A 23,974-nucleotide genomic window follows, 5' to 3' on the forward strand; every position below is an offset into this window, starting at 1 on the left:
CCCACGGAGTATAGAGTGGGACTGGCAATCTTTGCCTCAAGCTCCTACCGAGCTTCGAAAAGTGACGTCAGAATGTGAGGCATCATGGGAACAACTTAACCAGTTAAGTTCCAACTCTCACAGACGGAGTCTTCATCTCCTTGGTTGCCCTTCTCTGGGAGGGTGGGCAGATTGTGAGGAGCAAAAACGAGGGTGTGATGATGACTCTCACTTTCAATACTCCTACTATAGGTAGGCTAGAGAAGCTGTGAGATGTTTTGCTGAGGGGGGGGGCAGGAGAAGAGAAGAGGAACGCAAGTCTTCCACCCCCAGTTATGTCTCCTCCAGAACATCTGGCCAGAGACATTTTGACAAAAAAATCCACCTGGACAGAATTTTTACCCCTGAAAAGGAGGACGTGTCCTGGGAAAAGAGGACACATGGCAACCCTTCTTCTCTGGCGTCCCTCGTAGCCGAGTAAGACTGTCTCCCCTAAACACGGGTTCAACCATGAGGCCCTCAGTGACTGTGGGGGCCAATTCTGGATCCAGGCGTCCTTCCTTGCCTGGTTGAAGGAGCTGTGAAGACACGCTGATTCCAGAGGATGAGGAGCGTCAAACACACCGTTTAACCCACACGGGTCTGGCACCCGGTGTTGGCAACCCAAGTCTCAATCCAATTCCAACATTTATGAGGTATTTTACGGGGCTTGGGCACCCACCAACTTAGAACAATGTCACCAGAGGGGGAATAAAAGGCTTCCTAGGAAAACCCCCTTGGCTGCTCCTGGGTTGCTTCCAAGGCGACTTCACCAAGAACATACATTTATGGCTGAAATACAGAGACAAAGCAGCAGGTGGGACAACACAGAATGGCCCCCCCAGCCATGTCTGGCCATGTCTCCCCCCTCCAGCCCCCCCGGGACCCCCTCTTGCTGGGACAGGGCTCTCTGCCCCCCCCCAGGGCCCCCCAAGAGAGACTCGCCCCCCCCGGAGAAGAGACACCCCGGGTCCCCCATCTGGCCCCCCAAGACCCCCCTCTCCCCCGCCCAGACGCCCCTTCGCAGCCCCAGGCAGAGAGACGAGCTCCTCCTCCCGGACACGGCATTCCCCTTCACACGCACACGCGCCCAGTCCCGGGTTCTGGGTCCTGCTTCTTCCCTGCCCCCCCCCCGATGGAGCAGCTCTGCGCCTGCGCGAAGCCCCTGACGGCTCCGCCGGGAGAGAGAAGGGTTAAGGGGCGCCGAGCTGGATTCCTAGAAAGGACAGGAAAGGAAGGCGGGCCGCTCCTCCTCCCGTCTGACGTCCCTTCCGGCCAGAGCGGCCTCGCCTTCGCCTGCCGGGCTCTGGTGGGTCTCCTCTCGGGGGAAGCCTGGGGAACTCCCTGCCCCGGGAGGCGGGAAGGGGAGGGAAGAGAGGCTGGGGGTCCGGGAGGGAGCCAGAGGGACCTCAGGCCCTGACCAGGGAGGTGGGACTGGAAGACAGTGAGGAGGGAGAAGGACATTCGGAGGGACATGATTGTGAGGGAGAAGGATATTAAGAGGGACATAATTGTGAGGGAGAAGTATATTAAGAGGGACATAATTGTGAGGGAGAAGTATATTAAGAGGGACATAATTGTGAGGGAGAAGGATATTAAGAGGGATATTATTGTGAGGGAGAAGGATATTAAGAGGGACATAATTATGAGGGAGAAGGATATTAAGAGGGACATAATTGTGAGGGAGAAGGATATTAAGAGGGACATTATTGTGAGGGAGAAGGATATTAAGAGGGACATAATTATGAGGGAGAAGGATATTAAGAGGGACATAATTGTGAGGGAGAAGGATATTAAGAGGGACATTATTATGAGGGAGAAGGATATTAAGAGGGACATTATTATGAGGGAGAAGGATATTAAGAGGGACATTATTATGAGGGAGAAGGATATTAAGAGGGATATTATTATGAGGGAGAAGGATATTAAGAGGGACATTATTATGAGGGAGAAGGATATTAAGAGGGACATTATTATGAGGGAGAAGGATATTAAGAGGGACATTATTATGAGGGAGAAGGATATTAAGAGGGACATAATTATGTGGGAGAAGGATATTAAGAGGGACATTATTATGAGGGAGAAGGATATTAAGAGGGACATTATGAGGGAGAAGGACATTAGGAGGGACATTATTATGAGGGAGAAGGATATTAAGAGGGACATTAATATGACGGAGAAGTATATTAAGAGGGACATTATTATGAGGGAGAAGTATATTAAGAGGGACATTATTATGAGGAAGAAGGATATTAGGAGGGACATAATTATGAGGGAGAAGTATATTAAGAGGGACATTATTATGAGGGAGAAGTATATTAAGAGGGACATTATTATGAGGAAGAAGTATATTGGGAGGGACATTATTATGAGGGAGAAGTATATTAAGAGGGACATTATTATGACGGAGAAGTATATTAAGAGGGACATAATTATGAGGGAGAAGTATATTAAGAGGGACATAATTGTGAGGGAGAAGTATATTAAGAGGGACATAATTGTGAGGGAGAAGTATATTAAGAGGGACATAATTATGAGGGAGAAGGATATTAAGAGGGATATTATTGTGAGGGAGAAGGATATTAAGAGGGACATAATTGTGAGGGAGAAGTATATTAAGAGGGACATTATTATGAGGGAGAAGTATATTAGGGGGGACATTAATGTGAGGGAGAAGGATATTAAGAGGGACATTATTATGAGGGAGAAGTATATTAAGAGGGACATTATTATGAGGAAGAAGTATATTGGGAGGGACATAATTATGAGGGAGAAGTATATTAAAAGGGACATTATTATGAGGGAGAAGGATATTAAGAGGCACATAATTATGAGGGATAAGTATATTAAGAGGGACATAATTATGAAGGAGAAGTATATTAAGAGGGACATAATTATGAGGGAGAAGTATATTAAGAGGGACATAATTATGAAGGAGAAGTGTATTAAGAGGGACATTATTGTGAGGGAGAAGTATATTAAGAGGGACATTATTATGAGGGAGAAGGATATTAAGAGGGACATAATTATGAGGGAGAAGGATATTAAGAGGGACATAATTGTGAGGGAGAAGGATATTAAGAGGGACATTATTATGAGGGAGAAGGATATTAAGAGGGACATTATTATGAGGGAGAAGTATATTAAGAGGGACATTATTATGAGGGAGAAGGATATTAGGAGGGACATAATTATGAGGGAGAAGGATATTAAGAGGGACATTGTTATGAGGGAGAAGGATATTAAGAGGGACATTATTGTGAGGGAGAAGGATATTAAGAGGGACATTATGAGGGAGAAGGACATTAGGAGGGACATTATTATGAGGGAGAAGGATATTAAGAGGGACATTAATATGACGGAGAAGTATATTAAGAGGGACATTATTATGAGGGAGAAGTATATTAAGAGGGACATTATTATGAGGAAGAAGGATATTAGGAGGGACATAATTATGAGGGAGAAGTATATTAAGAGGGACATTATTATGAGGGAGAAGTATATTAAGAGGGACATGAGGGAGAAGTATATTAAGAGGGACATTATTATGAGGGAGAAGTATATTAAGAGGGACATTATTATGAGGAAGAAGGATATTAAGAGCGATATTATTATGAGGGAGAAGGATATTAAGAGGGACATAATTGTGAGGGAGAAGTATATTAAGAGGGACATAATTGTGAGGGAGAAGTATATTAAGAGGGACATTATTATGAGGGAGAAGTATATTAGGGGGGACATAATTGTGAGGGAGAAGGATATTAAGAGGGACATAATTATGAGGGAGAAGTATATTAAGAGGGACATTATTATGAGGGAGAAGGATATTAAGAGGGACATAATTGTGAGGGAGAAGTATATTAAGAGGGACATAATTGTGAGGGAGAAGTATATTAGGGGGGACATAATTGTGAGGGAGAAGGATATTAAGAGGGACATAATTATGAGGGAGAAGGATATTAAGAGCGATATTATTATGAGGGAGAAGGATATTAAGAGGGACATAATTGTGAGGGAGAAGTATATTAAGAGGGACATAATTGTGAGGGAGAAGTATATTAAGAGGGACATTATTATGAGGGAGAAGTATATTAGGGGGGACATTATTGTGAGGGAGAAGGATATTAAGAGGGACATTATTATGAGGGAGAAGTATATTAAGAGGGACATTATTATGAGGAAGAAGTATATTAAGAGGGACATGAGGGAGAAGTATATTAAGAGGGACATTATTATGAGGGAGAAGTATATTAAGAGGGACATTATTATGACGGAGAAGTATATTAAGAGGGACATTATTATGAGGGAGAAGTATATTAAGAGGGACATAATTATGAGGGAGAAGGCAATAAGAGGGACATAATTATGACGGAGAAGTATATTAAGAGGGACATAATTGTGAGGGAGAAGTATATTAAGAGGGACATAATTGTGAGGGAGAAGTATATTAAGAGGGACATAGTTATGAGGGAGAAGGATATTAAGAGCGATATTATGAGGGAGAAGGATATTAAGAGGGACATAATTATGAGGGAGAAGGATATTAAGAGGGACATAATTGTGAGGGAGAAGTATATTAAGAGCGATATTATTATGAGGGAGAAGGATATTAAGAGGGACATAATTATGAGGGAGAAGGATATTAAGAGGGACATAATTATGAGGGAGAAGGATATTAAGAGGGACATTATTATGAGGGAGAAGGATATTAAGAGCGATATTATTATGAGGGAGAAGGATATTAAGAGGGACATTATTATGAGGGGGAAGTATATTAGGAGGGACATTATTATGAGGGAGAAGTATATTAAGAGGGACATTATTATGACGGAGAAGTATATTGAGGGACATTATTATGAGGGAGAAGTATATTAAGAGGGACATAATTATGAGGGAGAAGGCTATTAAGAGGGACATAATTATGAGGGAGAAGTATATTAAGAGGGACATAATTGTGAGGGAGAAGTATATTAAGAGGGACATAATTGTGAGGGAGAAGTATATTAAGAGGGACATTATTATGAGGGAGAAGTATATTAGGGGGGACATAATTGTGAGGGAGAAGGATATTAAGAGGGACATAATTGTGAGGGAGAAGTATATTAAGAGGGACATAATTATGAGGGAGAAGGATATTAAGAGGGACATTATTATGAGGGAGAAGGATATTAAGAGCGATATTATTATGAGGGAGAAGGATATTAAGAGGGACATAATTGTGAGGGAGAAGTATATTAAGAGGGACATTATTATGAGGGAGAAGTATATTAGGGGGGACATAATTGTGAGGGAGAAGGATATTAAGAGGGACATAATTATGAGGGAGAAGGGTATTAAGAGGGACATAATTATGAGGGAGAAGGATATTAAGAGGGACATTATTATGAGGGAGAAGGATATTAAGAGCGATATTATTATGAGGGAGAAGGATATTAAGAGGGACATAATTGTGAGGGAGAAGTATATTAAGAGGGATATTATTGTGAGGGAGAAGGATATTAAGAGGGACATAATTGTGAGGGAGAAGTATATTAAGAGGGACATTATTATGAGGGAGAAGTATATTAGGGGGGACATTATTGTGAGGGAGAAGGATATTAAGAGGGACATTATTATGAGGGAGAAGTATATTAAGAGGGACATTATTATGAGGGAGAAGTATATTAAGAGGGACATTATTATGAGAGAGAAGTATATTAAGAGGGACATGAGGGAGAAGTATATTAAGAGGGACATTATTATGAGGGAGAAGTATATTAAGCGGGACATTATTATGACGGAGAAGTATATTAAGAGGGACATTATTATGAGGGAGAAGTATATTAAGAGGGACATAATTATGAGGGAGAAGGCTATTAAGAGGGACATAATTATGAGGGAGAAGTATATTAAGAGGGACATAATTGTGAGGGAGAAGTATATTAAGAGGGACATAATTGTGAGGGAGAAGTATATTAAGAGGGACATAATTATGAGGGAGAAGTATATTAAGAGGGATATAATTGTGAGGGAGAAGTATATTAAGAGGGACATTATTATGAGGGAGAAGTATATTAAGAGGGACAATTGTGAGGGAGAAGTATATTAAGAGGGACATTATTGTGAGGGAGAAGTATATTAAGAGGGACATTATTATGAGGGAGAAGGATATTAAGAGGGACATAATTGTGAGGGAGAAGGATATTAAGAGGGACATTATTATGAGGGAGAAGGATATTAAGAGGGACATTATTATGAGGGAGAAGTATATTAAGAGGGGGATTATTATGAGGGAGAAGTATATTAGGAGGGACATTATTATGAAGGAGAAGTATATTAAGAGGGACATTATTATGAGGGAGAAGGATATTAAGAGGGACATAATTGTGAGGGAGAAGTATATTAAGAGGGACATAATTGTGAGGGAGAAGGATATTAAGAGGGATATTATTGTGAGGGAGAAGGATATTAAGAGGGACATTATGAGGGAGAAGGACATTAGGAGGGACATTATTATGAGGGAGAAGGATATTAAGAGGGACATTAATATGACGGAGAAGGACATTAGGAGGGACATTATTATGAGGGAGAAGGATATTAAGAGGGAAATTAATATGACGGAGAAGTATATTAAGAGGGACATTATTATGAGGGAGAAGTATATTTAGAGGGACATTATTATGAGGAAGAAGGATATTAGGAGGGACATAATTATGAGGGAGATGTATATTAAGAGGGACATGAGGGAGAAGTATATTAAGAGGGACATTATTATGAGGAAGAAGTATATTAAGAGGGACGTTATTATGAGGGGGAAGTATATTAGGAGGGACATTATTATGACAGAGAAGTATATTAAGAGGGACATTATTATGAGGGGGAAGTATATTAAGAGGGACATAATTATGAGGGAGAAGTATATTAAGAGGGACATAATTGTGAGGGAGAAGTATATTAGGGGGGACATAATTGTGAGGGAGAAGGATATTAAGAGGGACATAATTATGAGGGAGAAGGATATTAAGAGCGATATTATTATGAGGGAGAAGGATATTAAGAGGGACATAATTGTGAGGGAGAAGTATATTAAGAGGGACATAATTGTGAGGGAGAAGTATATTAAGAGGGACATTATTATGAGGGAGAAGTATATTAGGGGGGACATTATTGTGAGGGAGAAGTATATTAGGGGGGACATAATTGTGAGGGAGAAGGATATTAAGAGGGACATTATTATGAGGAAGAAGTGTATTAAGAGGGACATTATTATGAGGGAGAAGTATATTAAGAGGGACATAATTATGAGGGAGAAGGCTATTAAGAGGGACATAATTATGAGGGGGAAGTATATTAAGAGGGACATAATTGTGAGGGAGAAGTATATTAAGAGGGACATAATTGTGAGGGAGAAGTATATTAAGAGGGACATTATTATGAGGGAGAAGTATATTAGGGGGGACATAATTGTGAGGGAGAAGGATATTAAGAGGGACATAATTATGAGGGAGAAGGATATTAAGAGGGACATAATTGTGAGGGAGAAGTATATTAAGAGGGACATAATTGTGAGGGAGAAGTATATTAAGAGGGACATTATTATGAGGGAGAAGTATATTAAGAGGGACATAATTGTGAGGGAGAAGTATATTAAGAGGGACATAATTGTGAAGGATATTAGGAGGGACATAATTATGAGGGAGAAGTATATTAAGAGGGACATGAGGGAGAAGTATATTAAGAGGGACATTATTATGAGGAAGAAGTATATTAGGAGGGACATTATTATGAGGGAGAATTATATTATGAGGGACATTATTATGACGGAGAAGTATATTAAGAGGGACATTATTATGAGGGGGAAGTATATTAAGAGGGACATTATTATGAGGGAGAAGTACATTAGGAGGGACATAATTATGAGGGAGAAGTATATTAGGGGGGACATAATTGTGAGGGAGAAGTATATTAAGAGGGAGAAGGATATTAAGAGGGACATAATTGTGAGGGAGAAGTATATTAAGAGGGACATTATTATGAGGGAGAAGGACATTAGGAGGGACATTATTATGAGGGAGAAGTATATTAAGAGTGACATGAGGGAGAAGTATATTAAGAGGGACATTATTATGAGGGGGAAGTATATTAAGAGGGACATTATTATGAGGAAGAAGGATATTAAGAGGGAAACACCAGGAAGCTTCCCTTCTCTCTCTATTCATAAATCTCTGTATGTCGGCCATTTTCCCTCCCTAATTCTTTATTTGACGTAAAGTCCATTTTCCGAGGCGTCTTCCAGGGCAGTTCCACCCAGTGGGCGTTGCAACCTTCCCATCAGATCCAGAGCAGGAAGTCCCATGGCCACATCCTGTCTGTGCCAAAGGGACGGTGGCTGGAGCTAGACATGGGCCCTGCTGCTCACCAAGCCACCCAAGCAGATATGGCTGGCTTGGGGTGAAGCTCTGGATTATGAAGTGGGGTGGGGAGGGACCCCCACTGTTGCCTTGGCTCCAGATTACACTCACTTCTCATTCACAGTTATGACCTCCCTCCCCTCCTCCCCCCCCCGACAGCTTGGAGTCTGAGCTGTGGTGCAATCCAGCCCTGGTTCCAGATTACACTAGATACTAATTACACTTGATTCAAATGACTTGATACAAATGACTCACTTGTCACTCACAGTTATGACTTCTCCCTACCCCCCCCCCCCAGGCAGCTTGGAGTCTGAGCTGTGGTGCAATCCAGCCCTGGTTCCTAGCAAGACTCAGCCACGCTTCTTCAGGAAACATTCTTCTTCTCTTCATCTTATAAGAGAAGAATGTGTTTGATTCGTAGGATTTGCTGCAGCTTGCATTAGGACACACAGAACTTGGCAGAGGACCAAGGGGCTCCTTCCGATCTCCTGGAGACTTCCTGGGAGCCCAGATGGATGAGCAAGACTCAGCTGGCCCTGAAGCAGGAAGAGGCCATGCCATGGAAACGGGGAGCAGTGGGGGATTCGGGGAAAGCTCAGTGCAGAAGATCCTGGGTGAGGAGGACACCCCTTGCTCAGAGGTGCAGAGCCAGCAGCTCAGGCAGTTCTGCTACCAGGAGGCCAAAGGACCCCGAGAGGTTTGCAGCCAACTCTACCACCTTTGCCATCGATGGCTGAAGCCAGAAAGGCACACGAAAGCTGAGATGCTGGACCTGGTGATCTTGGAGCAGTTCCTGGCTGTCCTTCCTCTGGAGATGGAGAACTGGGTGAGGGAATGCGGAGCGGAGACCAGTTCCCAGGCGGTGGCCCTGGCCGAAGGTTTCCTCCTGAGTCAGGCAGAGGAGAGGAAGCAGGCAGAGCAGCAGGTGAGAGAGACTTTCCTCTGGATACTCCCAAGGGGCTCCAAAGAGGAGGGCGAGTATTCCCAAATCATTTCCTAATGGCCCATCCTTTTTTGGAAAGCATATTATTATTATTATTATTATTTATGACACCCATGTGGCTGGTGCCTTCCAGCACATGTAAAAGCATGAGAAGACATCAGATGTCTTCTAAAAGTTATGCATTTTCTTATCTCCTTCTCACCTGATGGGAGGGCATTCCCCAGGGTGGGGGCCACTGTGGAGAAGGTCTTCTGCCTGGTTCCCTGTAACTTCACTTGTCACAGTGAGGGAATCAGCAGAAGACCCTCGGAACTGGACCTCAGTACATGGAGATGCTCCTTTGGGTATACTGGGCCTTTGAGGCCAACACTTTGAATTGTGCTGGGAAACGTTCTGGGAGCCAGTGAAGATCCTTGAGGACCAATGTTTCATGGTCCTGGCAGCCAACCCCAGACACCAGTCTAGCAGAAGCAGGAAACAGCTTTCACCTCTGTCCCCCGAAAGCGCTTGCCTCCGCCATTCCTTCTCTAACCCTTCTCCCCATTCTCTGTTTTGAATCCTTGTTGCTCTTTCAGAGGAAGGATCTTTTGGCAGAAGTGGGTCTTGATTCTTCTGAGGCAGAGAAGACTCCGCTGGACGCCAGAGTGAGGCCTCTGGGTAAGGAGGAAGGAGGGTTTTCTCCCCCGTTTTGTCACATTCTCTTGGTTTTGAAACTAATCTCGGAGTTCTTTGTATCTTTTGGGGGAAGACACCTGGAGCCCAGAGCTCAGAGGGGGGGGGATGTATTTTTGCACAACTATTATATGAAATGGGTACAAATGTCCAAATGTACTCAGCAGGGGAGACGTTTACTGCAGCTGGTTCAATTCCGCAGTTTATGATCTCATCTCTTCCAGCAATGCCTGTACATTAGTCCAAATTGAGCTCTAATTGGCAGGAGAACCTCTGCTTCTTAATGGCAGCGAACAAGGGTTTTTGGCAGACGAAGGGCTTTTACACTCAGCGCCTCCCTGCCTCTCGCAATCCATGCCGGAGCCGGAGCCTGGTACCGAGACAAACTGGGAGTGAAGCCCATTCCCCCCGTCCCTGGGGGCAACTTGCAAGGAGAATTACCCTCAATCATCCTTGTTTTTCCTTTGCCAACGATCTCCCGCTGCCTCCATTAAGGCAGAGCGGAACCGGAAGCTAGCAGGGGAGACTTTGACAAGCCCCATCTGTACTTAGAGATGCACTTACAGTTTCCCACTTACCTTTGTCTCTCCCAGGTGACGGAATGATGCCACCAAGACCTGCTCCTTCATCTTTTCATGGTGGTGGAGGGGAGGCAGCAGCTGTGGACCCAGATCAGGTAGGGGGAAGGAGCGCTGGGATGCAGACTGGCTGGATGCAGAGGAATGGTGGGAGGAGCCAGAGAAGAGGGAGCCGACTGGGAGGAGGAGGAGGAGGAGGTGTCTGAAGCTGGAGAGGGAAGAGGGCTCAGGGAGCAGAGGGAGTCTGTGGCAGAGAGCAGCCCAGACTCCGAGGCAGAAGCTGCAGCAGGAGAGAGGAGAGATGAGGAAGGCAGAGAGGGGTCTGGCCGCTGTAGAAAACAACAGAGCCAAGTGAATGTTCTCTAAGAGGACAGCCTTTTTCCTGTTCTGTTAGGGTCCAGTGTGCTTTGAAGATGTAGCTGTCCATTTCACAGACGAGGAGTGGGCGTTGCTGGATCCTGACCAGAGAGCTCTCCATAAGGAAGTCATGGAGGAGAATCGTGGGATCTTGGACTCTCTCGGTAAGGCTCCCTATTGGATCATCCTATCTGTTTTGTAATTCAAGACATCTCTCTATGTGACGAACCTCTGATATTTCGATGGGGCTCAACAGCGCCACCCACAGCACCTGGGATGCTAACACTCCCACAGCAAACCTTGGATGGATGGCTATTGATTGTTTTCTCTGTGAATATTCTTCCTCCAGTTCTGTCGTTTAAAACCATGATCAGGCTGTCTGGACTGCCCAGGCCTTCTTAAATGTAGGATTCAGAGTGATTTGAGGTGTTGAAGTAGCTTCAGTCACGTTTCCTGCTTTTGTTCTTGCTTCTGTCTCTCTCTGGATGACCAAAGAGTCGCTTGACATTGGAGATGGCACAGATTCCACGACTGAACCAAACAAACTCCATCCCAAAACAGAGCCAGGCTTTTTGAATCTCAGGCAGTGAACCCTGCAGTAACAATAACGATAATATTATTATTTTTACCCTGCCCATCTAACTGGGTTGCCCCAGCCACTCTGGGCAACTTCCAACAAATAGAAAAACATAATAAAACATCAAACATTAAAAACTTCCCAATAGAGAGGTGCCTTCAGAAGTCCTCTAAAAGTTGCATAGTTATTTCCTTGACATCTGATGGGGGGGGGGCGTTCCACAGGGTGGGTGCCCCTACCGAGAAGGCCCCCTGCCTCGTCCCCTGTAACTTCTCACAAAAATGTAACATTTAAGTACAGTGGTACTTTGGGTTAAGAACTTAATTCGTTCTGTAGGTCCGTTCTTGACCTGAAACTGTTCTTAACCCAAAGCACCACTTTAGCTAATGGGGCTCCTACTGCCGCTGCGCTGCCAGAGCACAATTTCTCTTCTCATCCTGAAGCAAAGTTCTTAACCTGAGGTGCTATTTCTAGGTTAGCGGAGTCTGTAACCTGAAGCGTATGTAACCTGAGATACCAGTGTAAGGAAACTTGAATAATAATAATAATAATAATAATAATAATAATAATAATAATACTGATATGACAAGTTTCTGCTGCATTCTGTGATGTCGAGAATTTAAGAAAACATCCAAATTGGTTTAAGGTGATGCACATCATCATTAAATTTTTAGCCACTAAAGAAATTTAAATTTGGCAGCTGATACATACATTTGTTCAATATACAAAATGTGTTTTTCAGCACACAGAAGTTCATTCCCCTACCACAAGGTAGCTGACTATGACCAAGTCAGTCCAGAGTCAATGTTCCCAAATATTTCTCAAGCCCTTACAATTTGTTTAGATTTATTACTGCATATTGAACAATGTAGCATATTAAATACAGTTGTACCTCGGGTTAAGAACTTAATTCGTTCCGGAGGTCCTTTCTTAACCTGAAACTGTTTTTAACCTGAAGCACCACTTTAGCTAATGGGGTCTCCTGCTGTTGCTGCCGCGCCGCCGGAGCATGATTTCTGTTCTTATCCTGAAGCAAAGTTCTTAAACTGAAGCATTATTTCTGGGTTAGCAGAGTCTGTAACCTAAGCGTATGTAACCTGAACCGTAGGTAACCCGAGGTACCACTCTATATCTTAATTTTGAACAGGGAACTTTCCCGCTTTGGCCACCGTTAAAATAATAATGAAAGCACATTTTATTTATGAAGATAGTACAGATCCATATTTAAGTTTGAACAAAATGACGTTACCAGGTTAAGCTGTATGTAATGGGACTTGGGGTTGCTTGTGTGTAAACCACCAACTGCTCCAAGCTGCTTGGGGTGGTTGCACCTTTCCCTGGCTGAGCAGCCCTTAGGCGCGGCTACTTCAGTCGCTGGCAGAATCCGTCAGTGGGCGTTTTCTAAACTTCTTCCAACATAAAAATTCCTTGACGCCCAGTCTCCGCCTAGATTCTCTGCGCGGAAGCCTTCTGCGCAGTGTGGGCGTGCCAAGCGGGGGTCCGGTGCTCTCCCCGCTGATCTCACTTGAAGAGTCTCGGAGCCCTCCCTCCGAAGTGCTCTCAGCCTCCCCTTTCTTCCTGGTGTCTCCTTGATTGCCTTCCCCAGCGGAAGCTCTCTCTCTCTCCTTGCTAGTCCCCTCCCCTGCATCATTGGGGCGACCTCCCTCTCCTCTGGTCTCTGATGGCAGTTCCCTGACATCCACCTCCCTCCCAGGGCCCCCCTCCCCTCCCGTCCGTTCCTGGGACGGTGAAGTGGGGAACCCCCTGAAGGAACTATTCTCCTCCTCAGATGATTCCAACACTGCTCTCCACCTGCTGTTGTCTCTTTCCGCTTCCCACTCTTCCCAGTCGGATTCCTCCCCTTCGGATCTTCCCCCTTCCTCCTCTTCGGAGGCGGGAAATCCCATAAACTCTTCCTCATCCTCCGTGTTGCCAAATTGCTGCTCCCAGAACCTCCCTAACGGCTTGGGCTTCCTTGGGAACCTGCGATGGAACTCCTCCTCCAGATACTCATCCCGGATCTCTCCCGCTGGAACCCAAGTGTTCTCTGATTCGGGCTCCCCCTCCCAAGCCACCAGATATTCCACCTGTCTCCCTCTCCACCTGGAATCAAGAATTTCAGCTGCATGACTACTGAGTTCCCTTTCCTCCACCCGTGGATGCATGGGTGTTTCTCTTCCTTGTCCCAGAAATTCCCTCCCTTCCCTATACGTTGAGAGTAGGGATCTGTGAAACACCGGGTGCAGTTTAATGTTGCTGGGCAATTTGAGTCTGAAAGCCACCGGGTTCACTTGTTGTGTTACCTCGAAAGGTCCCAATCGTCTTGGCCATAATTTCTTACAACCCCCTTTGAACGGTAACCCTTGGGTAGACAACCACACCTGATCCCCCACTCTTATAGTTTCCCCTTCTCTGCGGTGCTTGTCTGCCTGCCTCTTATACGCTTCCTTCGCCCTCTCCAGGTTAACCTTAAGTTGTTGGTGTAACGCTTCCATTTCTTCCACAAATTGTTCGGCCGCTGGCACACTCCCCCTTCCCTCCCCCTCCCCCTCCCCCGGGAAAGCCCTGGAGTGACACTCATGATTGGCCATGAAGGGACTCATCCCCGTGGACACATGTTCCACGTTATTGTATGCAAATTCAGCCAGCGCTAGTTTTTCCACCCAATCGTTCTCCCTTTCGTTGACGTAGCAGCGTAGGTACTGTTGAAGTATGCTGTTAGCTCTTTCTGCTTGTCCGTTGGTCTCTGGGTATCTGGCCGTCGAGAAGCTCACCTCCACGTCTAACAGGCTCATGAGCCTCCTCCAGAATCTGGAAGTAAATTGCCGGCCTCTGTCGGACAAAATCCTCAAGGGGGCGCCATGCAACCTGAAGACGTGATCTACAAACAGCCTCGCTGTTTCTTCTGCTGTTACTGCATGCGAGCACGCAATAAAATGGCACATTTTGGTCATCAAGTCAACTACCACCATGACGGCTGTTTTCCCCCTGGACTTGGGTAAATCGGTCATAAAATCGATTGATACCACTTCCCATGGTCTTTCTGGTGTGGGTAAGGGTTCCAGTAACCCCGCGGGTGCTGCCCTCTCCCCTTTAGCGCACTGGCAGCGCTCGCACCCCCGTACATACTCCCTCACATCTTCCCTTACCCTCGGCCACCAGAACTGCCTGGTGACCAGCAACATGGTCTTGTGCTGGCCAAAATGTCCCGCCGTGGGGTTGTCATGAAGCTGTTTAAGTATTTTTCCCCGCAAGTCCTCTTCTGGTATGTACAACGCTCCCTTATAGTACAAAACCCCCTCCTTGACCTCAAAACCTCCCTGATTTTCTTCTGTGTCTCGGATCTCCCTGATTTTGGTTTGGGCGTACTGGTCGTCCCTCGTCCGCCCGGCCAGCTCTTGTCTCCCTACCAACACTCCCCCACACACCCATTGGTTCTCAGGTATGACATGACGTGCTTCTGGCACTCCCTCTCCTTCCAAGTACTCTGGTTTGCGGGAAAGAGCGTCTGCTCTGACGTTTTCCTTCCCCGGCACGTACCTAATCTCAAAAAAAAACTTGGAAAACTCCTGTGCCCATCGCACCTGTCTTTGATTCAGGACTCGCACCGTCCTCCAATACTCAAGATTCTTATGGTCCGTGCACACCTGGATCTTGTGCTGTGCACCTATTAGAAAATGTCTCCAGCAGCGAAAAGCCTCATGTATAGCCAGCAGTTCCCGATCATACACCATGTAGTTTTGTTCGGACTTGTTCAGCTTCCTCGAGAAAAAGGCGCACGGCTTCCACTCTCCACGATTTCCCAGCTGGAGTAATACGGCCCCCACCGCTCGGTCTGACGCATCTTTCTCCAGCCTCATCGGCTTCTGCAGATCCACGTGTAAGAGTTGCTCTTCCGAAGCGAACTCCCTCTTTAGCTCCTCAAAGGACTGCTGAGCCTCTGCTGTCCATTCAAACTTCTTCTTGCTGCTGAGGCAATCGGTAATGGGAGCTGTCAGGTGGGTGAAGTTCTTGATGAATTTCCTGTAGAAATTTCCAAACCCCAAGAACTTCTGCACGTCCTTCCGGTTCTTGGGCGTCTTCCATTCCAGCACTGCCTACACCTTGCCTGGGTCCATGGCTAAGCCCTTGTCAGACAACCTGTAACCCAGGAACTCTACCTCTTGGGCGTGGAATTGGCATTTCTCTAACTTGACCCACAGCTGGTGCTCCTGCAGTCTCTGCAGCACTTCCCTGACTTCCTTCACATGCTGCTCCTCGTTCTCTGAGTAGATTAGCACGTTGTCCAAGAAAGCTACGCAATTCTTGTAGAGCAGGGACCCCAGCACATGGTGCATAAAACTTTGAAATGTGCTGGAGCCTGATTGGAGTCTGAAGGGCATAACTAGGTACTCAAAGGCTCCCAGAGGGGTGAACATGGTGGTTTTCCATTCATCCCCCTCCCTCATCCTTATCAAATTGTACGCCCCTCGAAGGTTCAACTTGGTAAAAATCTTCCCTTTCCTTACTCTGGCCAAAATGTCATCGATTCTCGGCATGGGGAAGGTCACTGGTTCCGACACCAGGTTCAAGGACCTATAATCTACGACCAATCTGGGCTCTTTGGAGTCTCTCTTGTCCACAAAGAACACCGGACTGCCCCCCACCGCCCTTGATTCTCGTATGAAACCCCTCTTCAGGTTCTTATCAATAAACTTCTGCAACTCTTGCATCTCCCTGTCCGACATGGCATACAGCTTACCCACTGGCAGCTGGGCCCCTGGGAGTAGGTTGATCTGACAGTCAAAAGGCCTGTGGGGGGGTAGCCTGTCCGCCTCCTTCTCACTGAAGACTTCTTCCAGGTCTGCATACTGAGGTGGCACTCTCCCCTTCTCTCCTACCGCCATTCCTGCCACTCTGGCCACTGCCATCCTCTGGGTCTCTCCCCCGTGGCAGTGCTCCATGCAGTAAGCTGACCCAAAGGAGACTGTTCGCTGGTGCCATCCCACCACTGGATCGTGCAGTGCCAGCCAGCTCATACCCAATATGATTGGTGGTCCTGCTAGTGTGGCTACGTGAAAGGCAATTGTCTCTGTGTGTCTGGAGACTTTCATTTTCATGGGAGGGGTCTGGTGGGTCACTTCCCCCCCTAGAAGTTCCCTCCCATCTATGGTCGTTACTTGCAAAGGGTGCTCTAGTGCCAATACGTGGAGCTGATGTTCTAGGGCAAATTCCCTGCTAAAAAAGTTGCAAGAGCTCCCTGAATCCAACAATGCCTTCACCTTGATTGGGTGCCCATTGGGGAGTTCTAGCACCACCTCTATGGCGATGGCTGCCTGGGGAGGGTCTGGCTTGGGCACTTTTACTGGGTGCTTGCCTGGCTGCTGTGCCCGCTCTTCGGCAGCTAAGCACTGGCGTTTCCCTGTTCCTTTTCCTCCTCCTGTTCCCCACCAACTGCCCCCACCATTCCTTGCCACGCCTTCCTCTGAGGGCAGATCCTGGCAAAATGTCCCTGCTGTTGGCAGAGAAAACATTTCTTGGCGGTTTTCCCCTCCTTCTTGCGAACCTCGCCAGAGTTTGAAACCCCGCGCGCGCGCCTCCAATCTCCATTGGCTCCTCTGGCGGTTGAGATTGCCTTGGCATCTCAGGAATGCGGTTGTCATGCCAACGCTCGCCTCTCCCTTCCCGCCTTTCCATCGCCCGCGTCTCTTGCCTTACTCCCACCGCAAGCGCCCTCTTGGTCAGCTGGTCCATCGACTCCGGGCGGGGCGAGCGGGAAAGTTCGTCTTTAACCCAAGGGGATAACCCCTCCTCAAATAACATCTGCACCGGTTCCGAACTCAGTTCCCACCCAAGTTTGTGGATCAACATGGCAAAACGTGACCAGTACTCCCTCACTGATTGGTTCCCTTGCTTGCAACCCATCAGTTCCTTGCGCGTCACGCTCAGCTCCACTTCGCTCGAAAACATATGGTCCATGGCGCTAAAAAATTTCCTCAGATCCTTTAACGCGGCATTATCGGACGCCATTAAGGCTCGAACCCATTCCCTGGCCCCGTCCAGAAGGTGCCCTATCACAAAAGCCACTCGAGCCCCGTCATCCACAAAGTCATCATACTGCAGGTCCAGCGCATACTGCATCTCTGTCTTAAATGCGTTATAATCCCTTGGGTTGCCCCCAAACTTCTGCACTAGTCCCGGTACCTTCCTTGCGATGGGGGTGGGCTTCCCCTGGGCATCTTGAGTCCACCTTTCATCCAGCCGCGCCGCCAGAATAGCCAGCTGCTATTCCAAATCTCTGTTTCTCTCCTCCAGAGTAGGTCCCCCTCTGGCTCCCTCCGCAGCGCCTGCTCCTCCGGTATGTCCTGCACACAAGCAACGTAAAAGACTGACGGATTGCTGTAATGGGAATTGGGGTTGCTTGTGTGTAAACCACCAACTGCTCCAAGCTGCTTGGGGTGGTTGCACCTTTCCCTGGCTGAGCAGCCCTTAGGCGCGGCTACTTCAGTCGCTGGCAGAATCCGTCAGTGGGCGTTTTCTAAACTTCTTCCAACATAAAAATTCCTTGACGCCCAGTCTCCGCCTAGATTCTCTGCATGGAAGCCTTCTGCGCAGTGTGGGCGTGCCAAGCGGGGGTCCGGAGCTCTCCCCGCTGATCTCACTTGAAGAGTCTCGGAGCCCTCCCTCCGAAGTGCTCTCAGCCTCCCCTTTCTTCCTGGTGTCTCCTTGATTGCCTTCCCCAGCGGAAGCTCTCTCTCTCTCCTTGCTAGTCCCCTCCCCTGCATCATTGGGGCGACCTCCCTCTCCTCTGGTCTCTGATGGCAGTTCCCTGACACTGTACTTTAAAAAACTAGAGAGAGAAAACATATAATATTCAACTTGATTTGTATACAAAACTAGACATTTTTACAGAACAAAAGGAACATTATAACATCTAACTCCCTTCAGTTCTTCCCCTGTCCCAAGCATTAATGAGCATTGTTCCATAATTTGGGGCTGCACTTCTTCCCGAGACTCTAATCCGTTTGCCTCTTAGTTTCAGGTGGTGATGAATTGGAAATGAAGAACAAGGGAGACCACAACGAAATCCACACAGTGGAGGAGCCATATCCGGATTCAGACTGTGGAGAGGGCTTCAGTCAGAGCTCCCATTCCACTTCCCATCAAAGAAATCCCATTGAAAAGAAACCCTATCACTGCTTGGAGTGTGGAAAGAGCTTCAAGACGAGCTTTGAACTCACTTCCCATCAAAGGATTCATACAGGGGAGAAACCCTATCAGTGCGTGGAATGTGGAAAGAGCTTCACTGCTAGCTCCTCTCTCACCTCCCATCAAAGAATTCATACAGGGGAGAAACCCTATCGGTGCGTGGAATGTGGAAAGAGCTTCAGTCAGAGCTCTCAACTCACTTCCCATCAAAGGATTCATACAGGGGAGAAACCCTATCAGTGCGTGAAATGTGGAAAGAGCTTCAGTCAGAGCTCCCATCTCACTTCCCATCAAAGGATTCATACAGGGGAGAAACCATATCACTGCTTGGAGTGTGGAAAGAGCTTCAGTCACAGGCACTATCTCACGTACCATCGTAGAATTCATACAGCGGAAAAACCATATCAGTGTGTGGAATGTGGAAAGAGCTTCAATCGGAGTGCCCATCTCACTTTCCATCAAAGGATTCATACAGGGGAGAAACCCTATCAGTGCGTGGAATGTGGAAAGAGCTTCAGTCAGAGCTCCCAACTCACTTCCCATCGAAGGATTCATACAGGGGAGAAACCCTATCAGTGCATGGAATGTGGAAAGAGCTTCATTCAGAGGGCCCATCTCACTTCCCATCAAAGGATTCATACAGGGGAGAAACCCTATCAGTGCTTGGAATGTGGAATGAGCTTCACCAGGAAAGAAATTCTCACTTCCCATCAAAGGATTCATACAGGGGAGAAACCCTATCACTGCTTGGAGTGTGGAAAGAGCTTCAATCAAAGGGCCATGCTCACTTCCCATCAAAGGATTCATACTGGGGAGAAACCCTATCAGTGTGTGGAATGTGGAAAGAGCTTCATTGACAGACGCTATCTCATTACCCACCAGAGAATTCATACAGGGGAGAAACCCTATCAGTGCGTGGAATGTGGAAAGAGATTCAGAAAATGCTCAGATCTCACTTCCCATCAAAGGATTCATACAGGGGAGAAACCCTATCAGTGCGTGGAATGCGGAAAGAGCTTCCGTCAGAGGGCTAAGCTCACTTCCCATCAAAGGATTCATACAGGGGAGAAACCCTTTCAGTGCATGGAATGTGGAAAGAGCTTCACCTGGAAAGAAAGTCTCACTTCCCATCGTAGAATTCATACAGGGGAGAAACCTTATCACTGTGTGGAATGTGGAAAGAGCTTCACTAACAGCCACGATCTCACTTCCCATCGTAGAATTCATACAGGGGAAAAACCCTATCAGTGTGTGGAATGTGGAAAGAGCTTCAATCATAGTTCCCATCTCACTTCCCATCAAAGGATTCATACAGGGGAGAAACCCTATCAGTGCCTGGAATGTGGAAAGAGCTTCAGTCAAAGCAACAATCTCATTTCCCATCAGAGAATTCACACAGGGTAGAAACTATTTCAGTGCGAAGAGTGTGATCAGAGGGATTTATGAAAGTCTGGTCTCATTTTTAAATTTCTTTTAAAAAATAGAATTGGAGCTCTTAAAAGGACTGGCTGAAAAAGCTAAAATCAAGACAGGTTTGGACAAGTTTGTTTCTCTTTGAAGGAAAATATTTCTTCTACTCTGAGCCACTTAAAGAGAATTGGATTCCTGCAAGACAACCACTCTTGTCTGGACGTCTAAATTGCTAGGTCCTCTTGGACACATTTTTTCTTTTTTTCGGTTCCTCTCTTAAAGTAATTATTTGGTTCATTTGTTTAATTCGAATCTTAATTTGAGAAATTGGATTTTATGTTAAACAGCTTATGTGTGTTGGTGATCAGGCTGGAAGGAAGAGGGAGGGCTGGAAAAATGCAGGAAACAGGATCTCTTAGGAAAGAGTTATTCTGTGACCTTGACAAACTGATAAGGTGCTGCTGGAAAACAGGCTGCTTTGAGAACAAGGGAGAGGGAGATTTTGAAGATGGCAGTTCAAAAACAGTTAACGCCAGGCCTGTGTTAAATTTGGAGAAGCTATTAGCCCGAATTGATTAAAATCATGAAATGGAGACAAATTTGACCACTAAAGTAGAGACACTGACAAAGAAAACAGAAGCACTAGATATCTCCATGAAAGGAAGGGAGGAGAAGTCTGAAAAGGTGGAAGACAAAAAGTGGAAATCAGTACAGGAGACGCTTAGGATTGATGTGGACGGTTTGGGTGGAAGATAAGAGGCAATTGCGGGCGCTTTGGCGGTTCTTGAGATGAGACAGAAAGCCCAGCCTCTGAGTCGGAGAGGAGAGCAGGATTTTAGCAAAGGTTTGAGCGGAGTGGCTGGGAGTGGAATTAGACCGGCTTGTGGAGTAAGGAGTGCTCTAGCCGGTGCCTAATGCCCCCTGAGAAACCCCAGTCATCACACCTGTCAAGCCCAATGGCTCAGTCCACATCTGCGCAGACTACAAATGTATCATAAACAAGGCCCTTATGGCTCATGCATACCCGGTGCCAATGGTCAGCCATGTCCTTGCCACCCTGGCGGGGTCTAAGATTTTTGGCAAGCTGGCCCAGGCCCAGGCCTGGTTTGGGTAGAAAACCAATTTGAATAAATCCCCCCAGTGCCACCCCCTGGCCGGTCCTCCTGTCTCCGTCTCCTGGTGCCCCCACCCTGCCCCAATCAAAGTCCCAGCCAGCAGCTGCCCGCCAGGCCTTCCTCCGCCCATCTTGGGGCCTCAAGGCATGCGGGCAGAATTTGGTGGGGGGCCAGGCTGGGTTCAGAGGTGTGCTTTCTTCTCCTTGCACTGGGAAGCTTGTCTACTAACTAATGGATAAAGGTTTGTTTGGAAGACTAAGCCCTCTCAACCCCCCACCCTGTTTTAAGGAAAACCCGCAGGAGGAGCGGGTAAGGGAGGCAGAACTAGGAAGTCTAGAAGTGACCGAGGCCGAGCAGCCACAGGAACCAGGACCATGACTGAGTGGACCAGCGGTGTCCAACCCAACGACCCTGTCACAACCGGCAGCCCTGGAACAAGAGCCAGAACCAGGAACCCCTACCGAGAGACACCCAAGACCACAAGGCATACGTAGCTGACCGGCATATCTCAACGACTACGAATGCTAACCTTCTGGGCGCAACGGGAACGTAGAGGGGAGGGGGATTATGTACTAAGCTTGGAGCTTAGAAGAAAAGGCTAGTAGGTTCCTAGAATGCAACAACTGATTGGCCTGCAGGAAAAGACCAGTCAGGCTCCAGGAGGGAAGCAGAATCAGCCAGTCAGACGGGACTGATTGTGTAAATAATGTATATAACAGCCTGAGGTTTGGGGTGCAATTAAATCACTGTTTTACAAGCTGCAATAAAGAGCATGAAATCACAACAGGACTCCTGAGTAGATTTCAGAGAATCTAATGCATCTTTGGTTGGGATTGTCCAGCAAGGAGATTGGAGATGGTTGCCAGTCAAAGGGTAGTTTAAGACGCGGGGGGGAAAGACCTCCTTGTGAAAGGGGGGGGGCAGTTTTGGGAGACATTCCAGCCGTGGCATTGGGAGCCAGATGAGGAATCCTGGAAGAGGACACTCCAGGCTCATCTAGTCCAACCCCTGCAATTCAGGAACCCCGGTTCTTAGTCTCGCCAGCTCCCTTGAACTGGGCAACTCAGATGCCTGGAGCAGCGCCCCGTTGGAGAGCAGCCTTGGGTCGCCTCTGGAGCTGGCCGGACCTTTTGGACGGCTGTTTCCATCCCCGGTGCCTTCTGCTGGCAGGCCCGGTTGGGAGTTGTAGTGCAAAGCCCATTGAGGGTGCCTGGTCCTGGAGGTGGTTTTCAAGTTGGAACTATGTTTTGACCCTTTGCCGAAAGGAGATGCCACAAAGTGTGTGTGTCGGGAGGGTGTCTTTTCAGTGCCAGGATACAAGGTGCTCTCTTGACCCGGGAGCCCAATCCCTCTCCCCCACCCCTAGAAAAGGGGGTCTTCCCCTCATCCTCTCCTTGCAGAACCCCCTTTTCCTTCCTCTTTGCTCAGAGAGTCGGAACCAACTCTCTCTGAAGGGACCCTGGAGCCAAACACTTGAAGAGTTTTACTTCTCTGGGCCCCTGACCAACCACATGGCTGGATGGTCATTTTCACCATTCCAGAGGCGAGACCCTCCATCCCAACCAGGGAGGGGTGTTGCTTTACTTGCCAACAAGCAGGACACGCACGCCTGTTTGTTGGCATCAGGCTGCAATAAGCTCAGGGGAAGTGGCAGGTTGGGGCACCTAGGAGAATATCCTACACCCGTTTAGCGGACAGACTAAGAGCCCTGGAGGTGGGGAAGATGGGGAGTGAGAGGAGCTGGTTCTGGGTGGAAACATCCACTCTGAGGAAAAGATCACCAGCTAGAGAAAGGAGTCTCTGAGCTTAGTGGGAAGGACAGTGTGTGGTGTCCTGGGAGAGTAAATCAGGCCAGGAATGAAGTGGGAGGCTGAGCCAGGAGAAGGAGGAGCTGGAAAGAGACCGGCTGCTGAGCTCTCATCCCAGTCAGGAGGGGAGAGATCCTTCTAGAAAGAGAAGACTCCCAAACCAGAGATCCCTTGGGTCTTTGGCTTGGGTACCTCGGGAGTAGAGTAACTGGCAGAAAGTGCCACCTTGTTAAGAGCCAAAGTCTTAAGTGTGAAACAACTGAGAAAACCTTGAAGGGAAATAACATTGTAAACTGAACTATCCTAAGTTTTATCCACTCATGTCAAAAACTTCCTTGTTAAATAAAATTGTTAATGTTTATTTGAAGAAATCCTGCCTGAGACTCCCAATTAGTGAGTTTTACCTCACGCAAGTCCCCCACAAGATAATCTGAGGTAGTTGGAGGGCATTTGTGAAAATTGTGTTCTGTGAGGTGGGTGCACTATATTTAGGAGAGAGAATGGGCCCAAGGCTGCCAGGGGGAAAAGAGCCCTTGCGTCGTCGCATATTAATTGGGGGCAGAGGTGGGATATGAAGTTAAAACCCACACAGATCCTATTTAGTTTTGAGCGGACTGGCAGACTTAAACATTCATGAGGAAAACTGGGTGCTGCACTTACGCCCACAGATATGGGGAATTTTGAGTGAAATCTACCCAGATCTCAGAGAGGATGAAACCTCTGATTCCCTCACATTTAAAGAGAGAGTGAAAGTGCGCTTTGGACTGACTGCAGAACAAAGCCAAAAAGCCTTTCGTGAAATTAAAAGGAAACCAGGAGAGACTTAGGGCTCTCCCAGTTTGTTTCGGGCCCCACGCATCAAGCAGGCCACACGCTGGATTTGATCTTTGGCGTAGGTATAGATGTGATCATGTCTCC

General features: G+C 47.0%; 2 protein-coding genes across 2 annotated transcripts in view; both read left to right on the forward strand.

Moving 5' to 3' along the window:
• LOC310712893 (zinc finger protein 213-like) overlaps nt 1-23,974 on the forward strand; it is a 356,206-nt gene that overhangs the window by 298,553 nt on the left and 33,679 nt on the right. The window lies entirely within an intron of this gene.
• Nucleotides 1,139-22,032, forward strand: LOC310712792 (uncharacterized protein). Its single transcript, XM_083516150.1, has 6 exons — nt 1,139-1,327; nt 8,830-9,333; nt 9,927-10,008; nt 10,617-10,699; nt 10,996-11,122; nt 18,551-22,032. The coding sequence occupies exons 1-6, from the start codon at nt 1,154-1,156 to the stop codon at nt 20,125-20,127; spliced, it is 2,547 nt and encodes an 848-aa protein (XP_083372276.1). The 5' UTR covers nt 1,139-1,153; the 3' UTR covers nt 20,128-22,032.

The sequence above is a fragment of the Podarcis liolepis genome (genome assembly GCF_965112155.1).
Source record: "Podarcis liolepis genome assembly, chromosome: 7".
In the NCBI taxonomy this organism is placed as follows: Eukaryota; Metazoa; Chordata; class Lepidosauria; order Squamata; family Lacertidae; genus Podarcis; species Podarcis liolepis.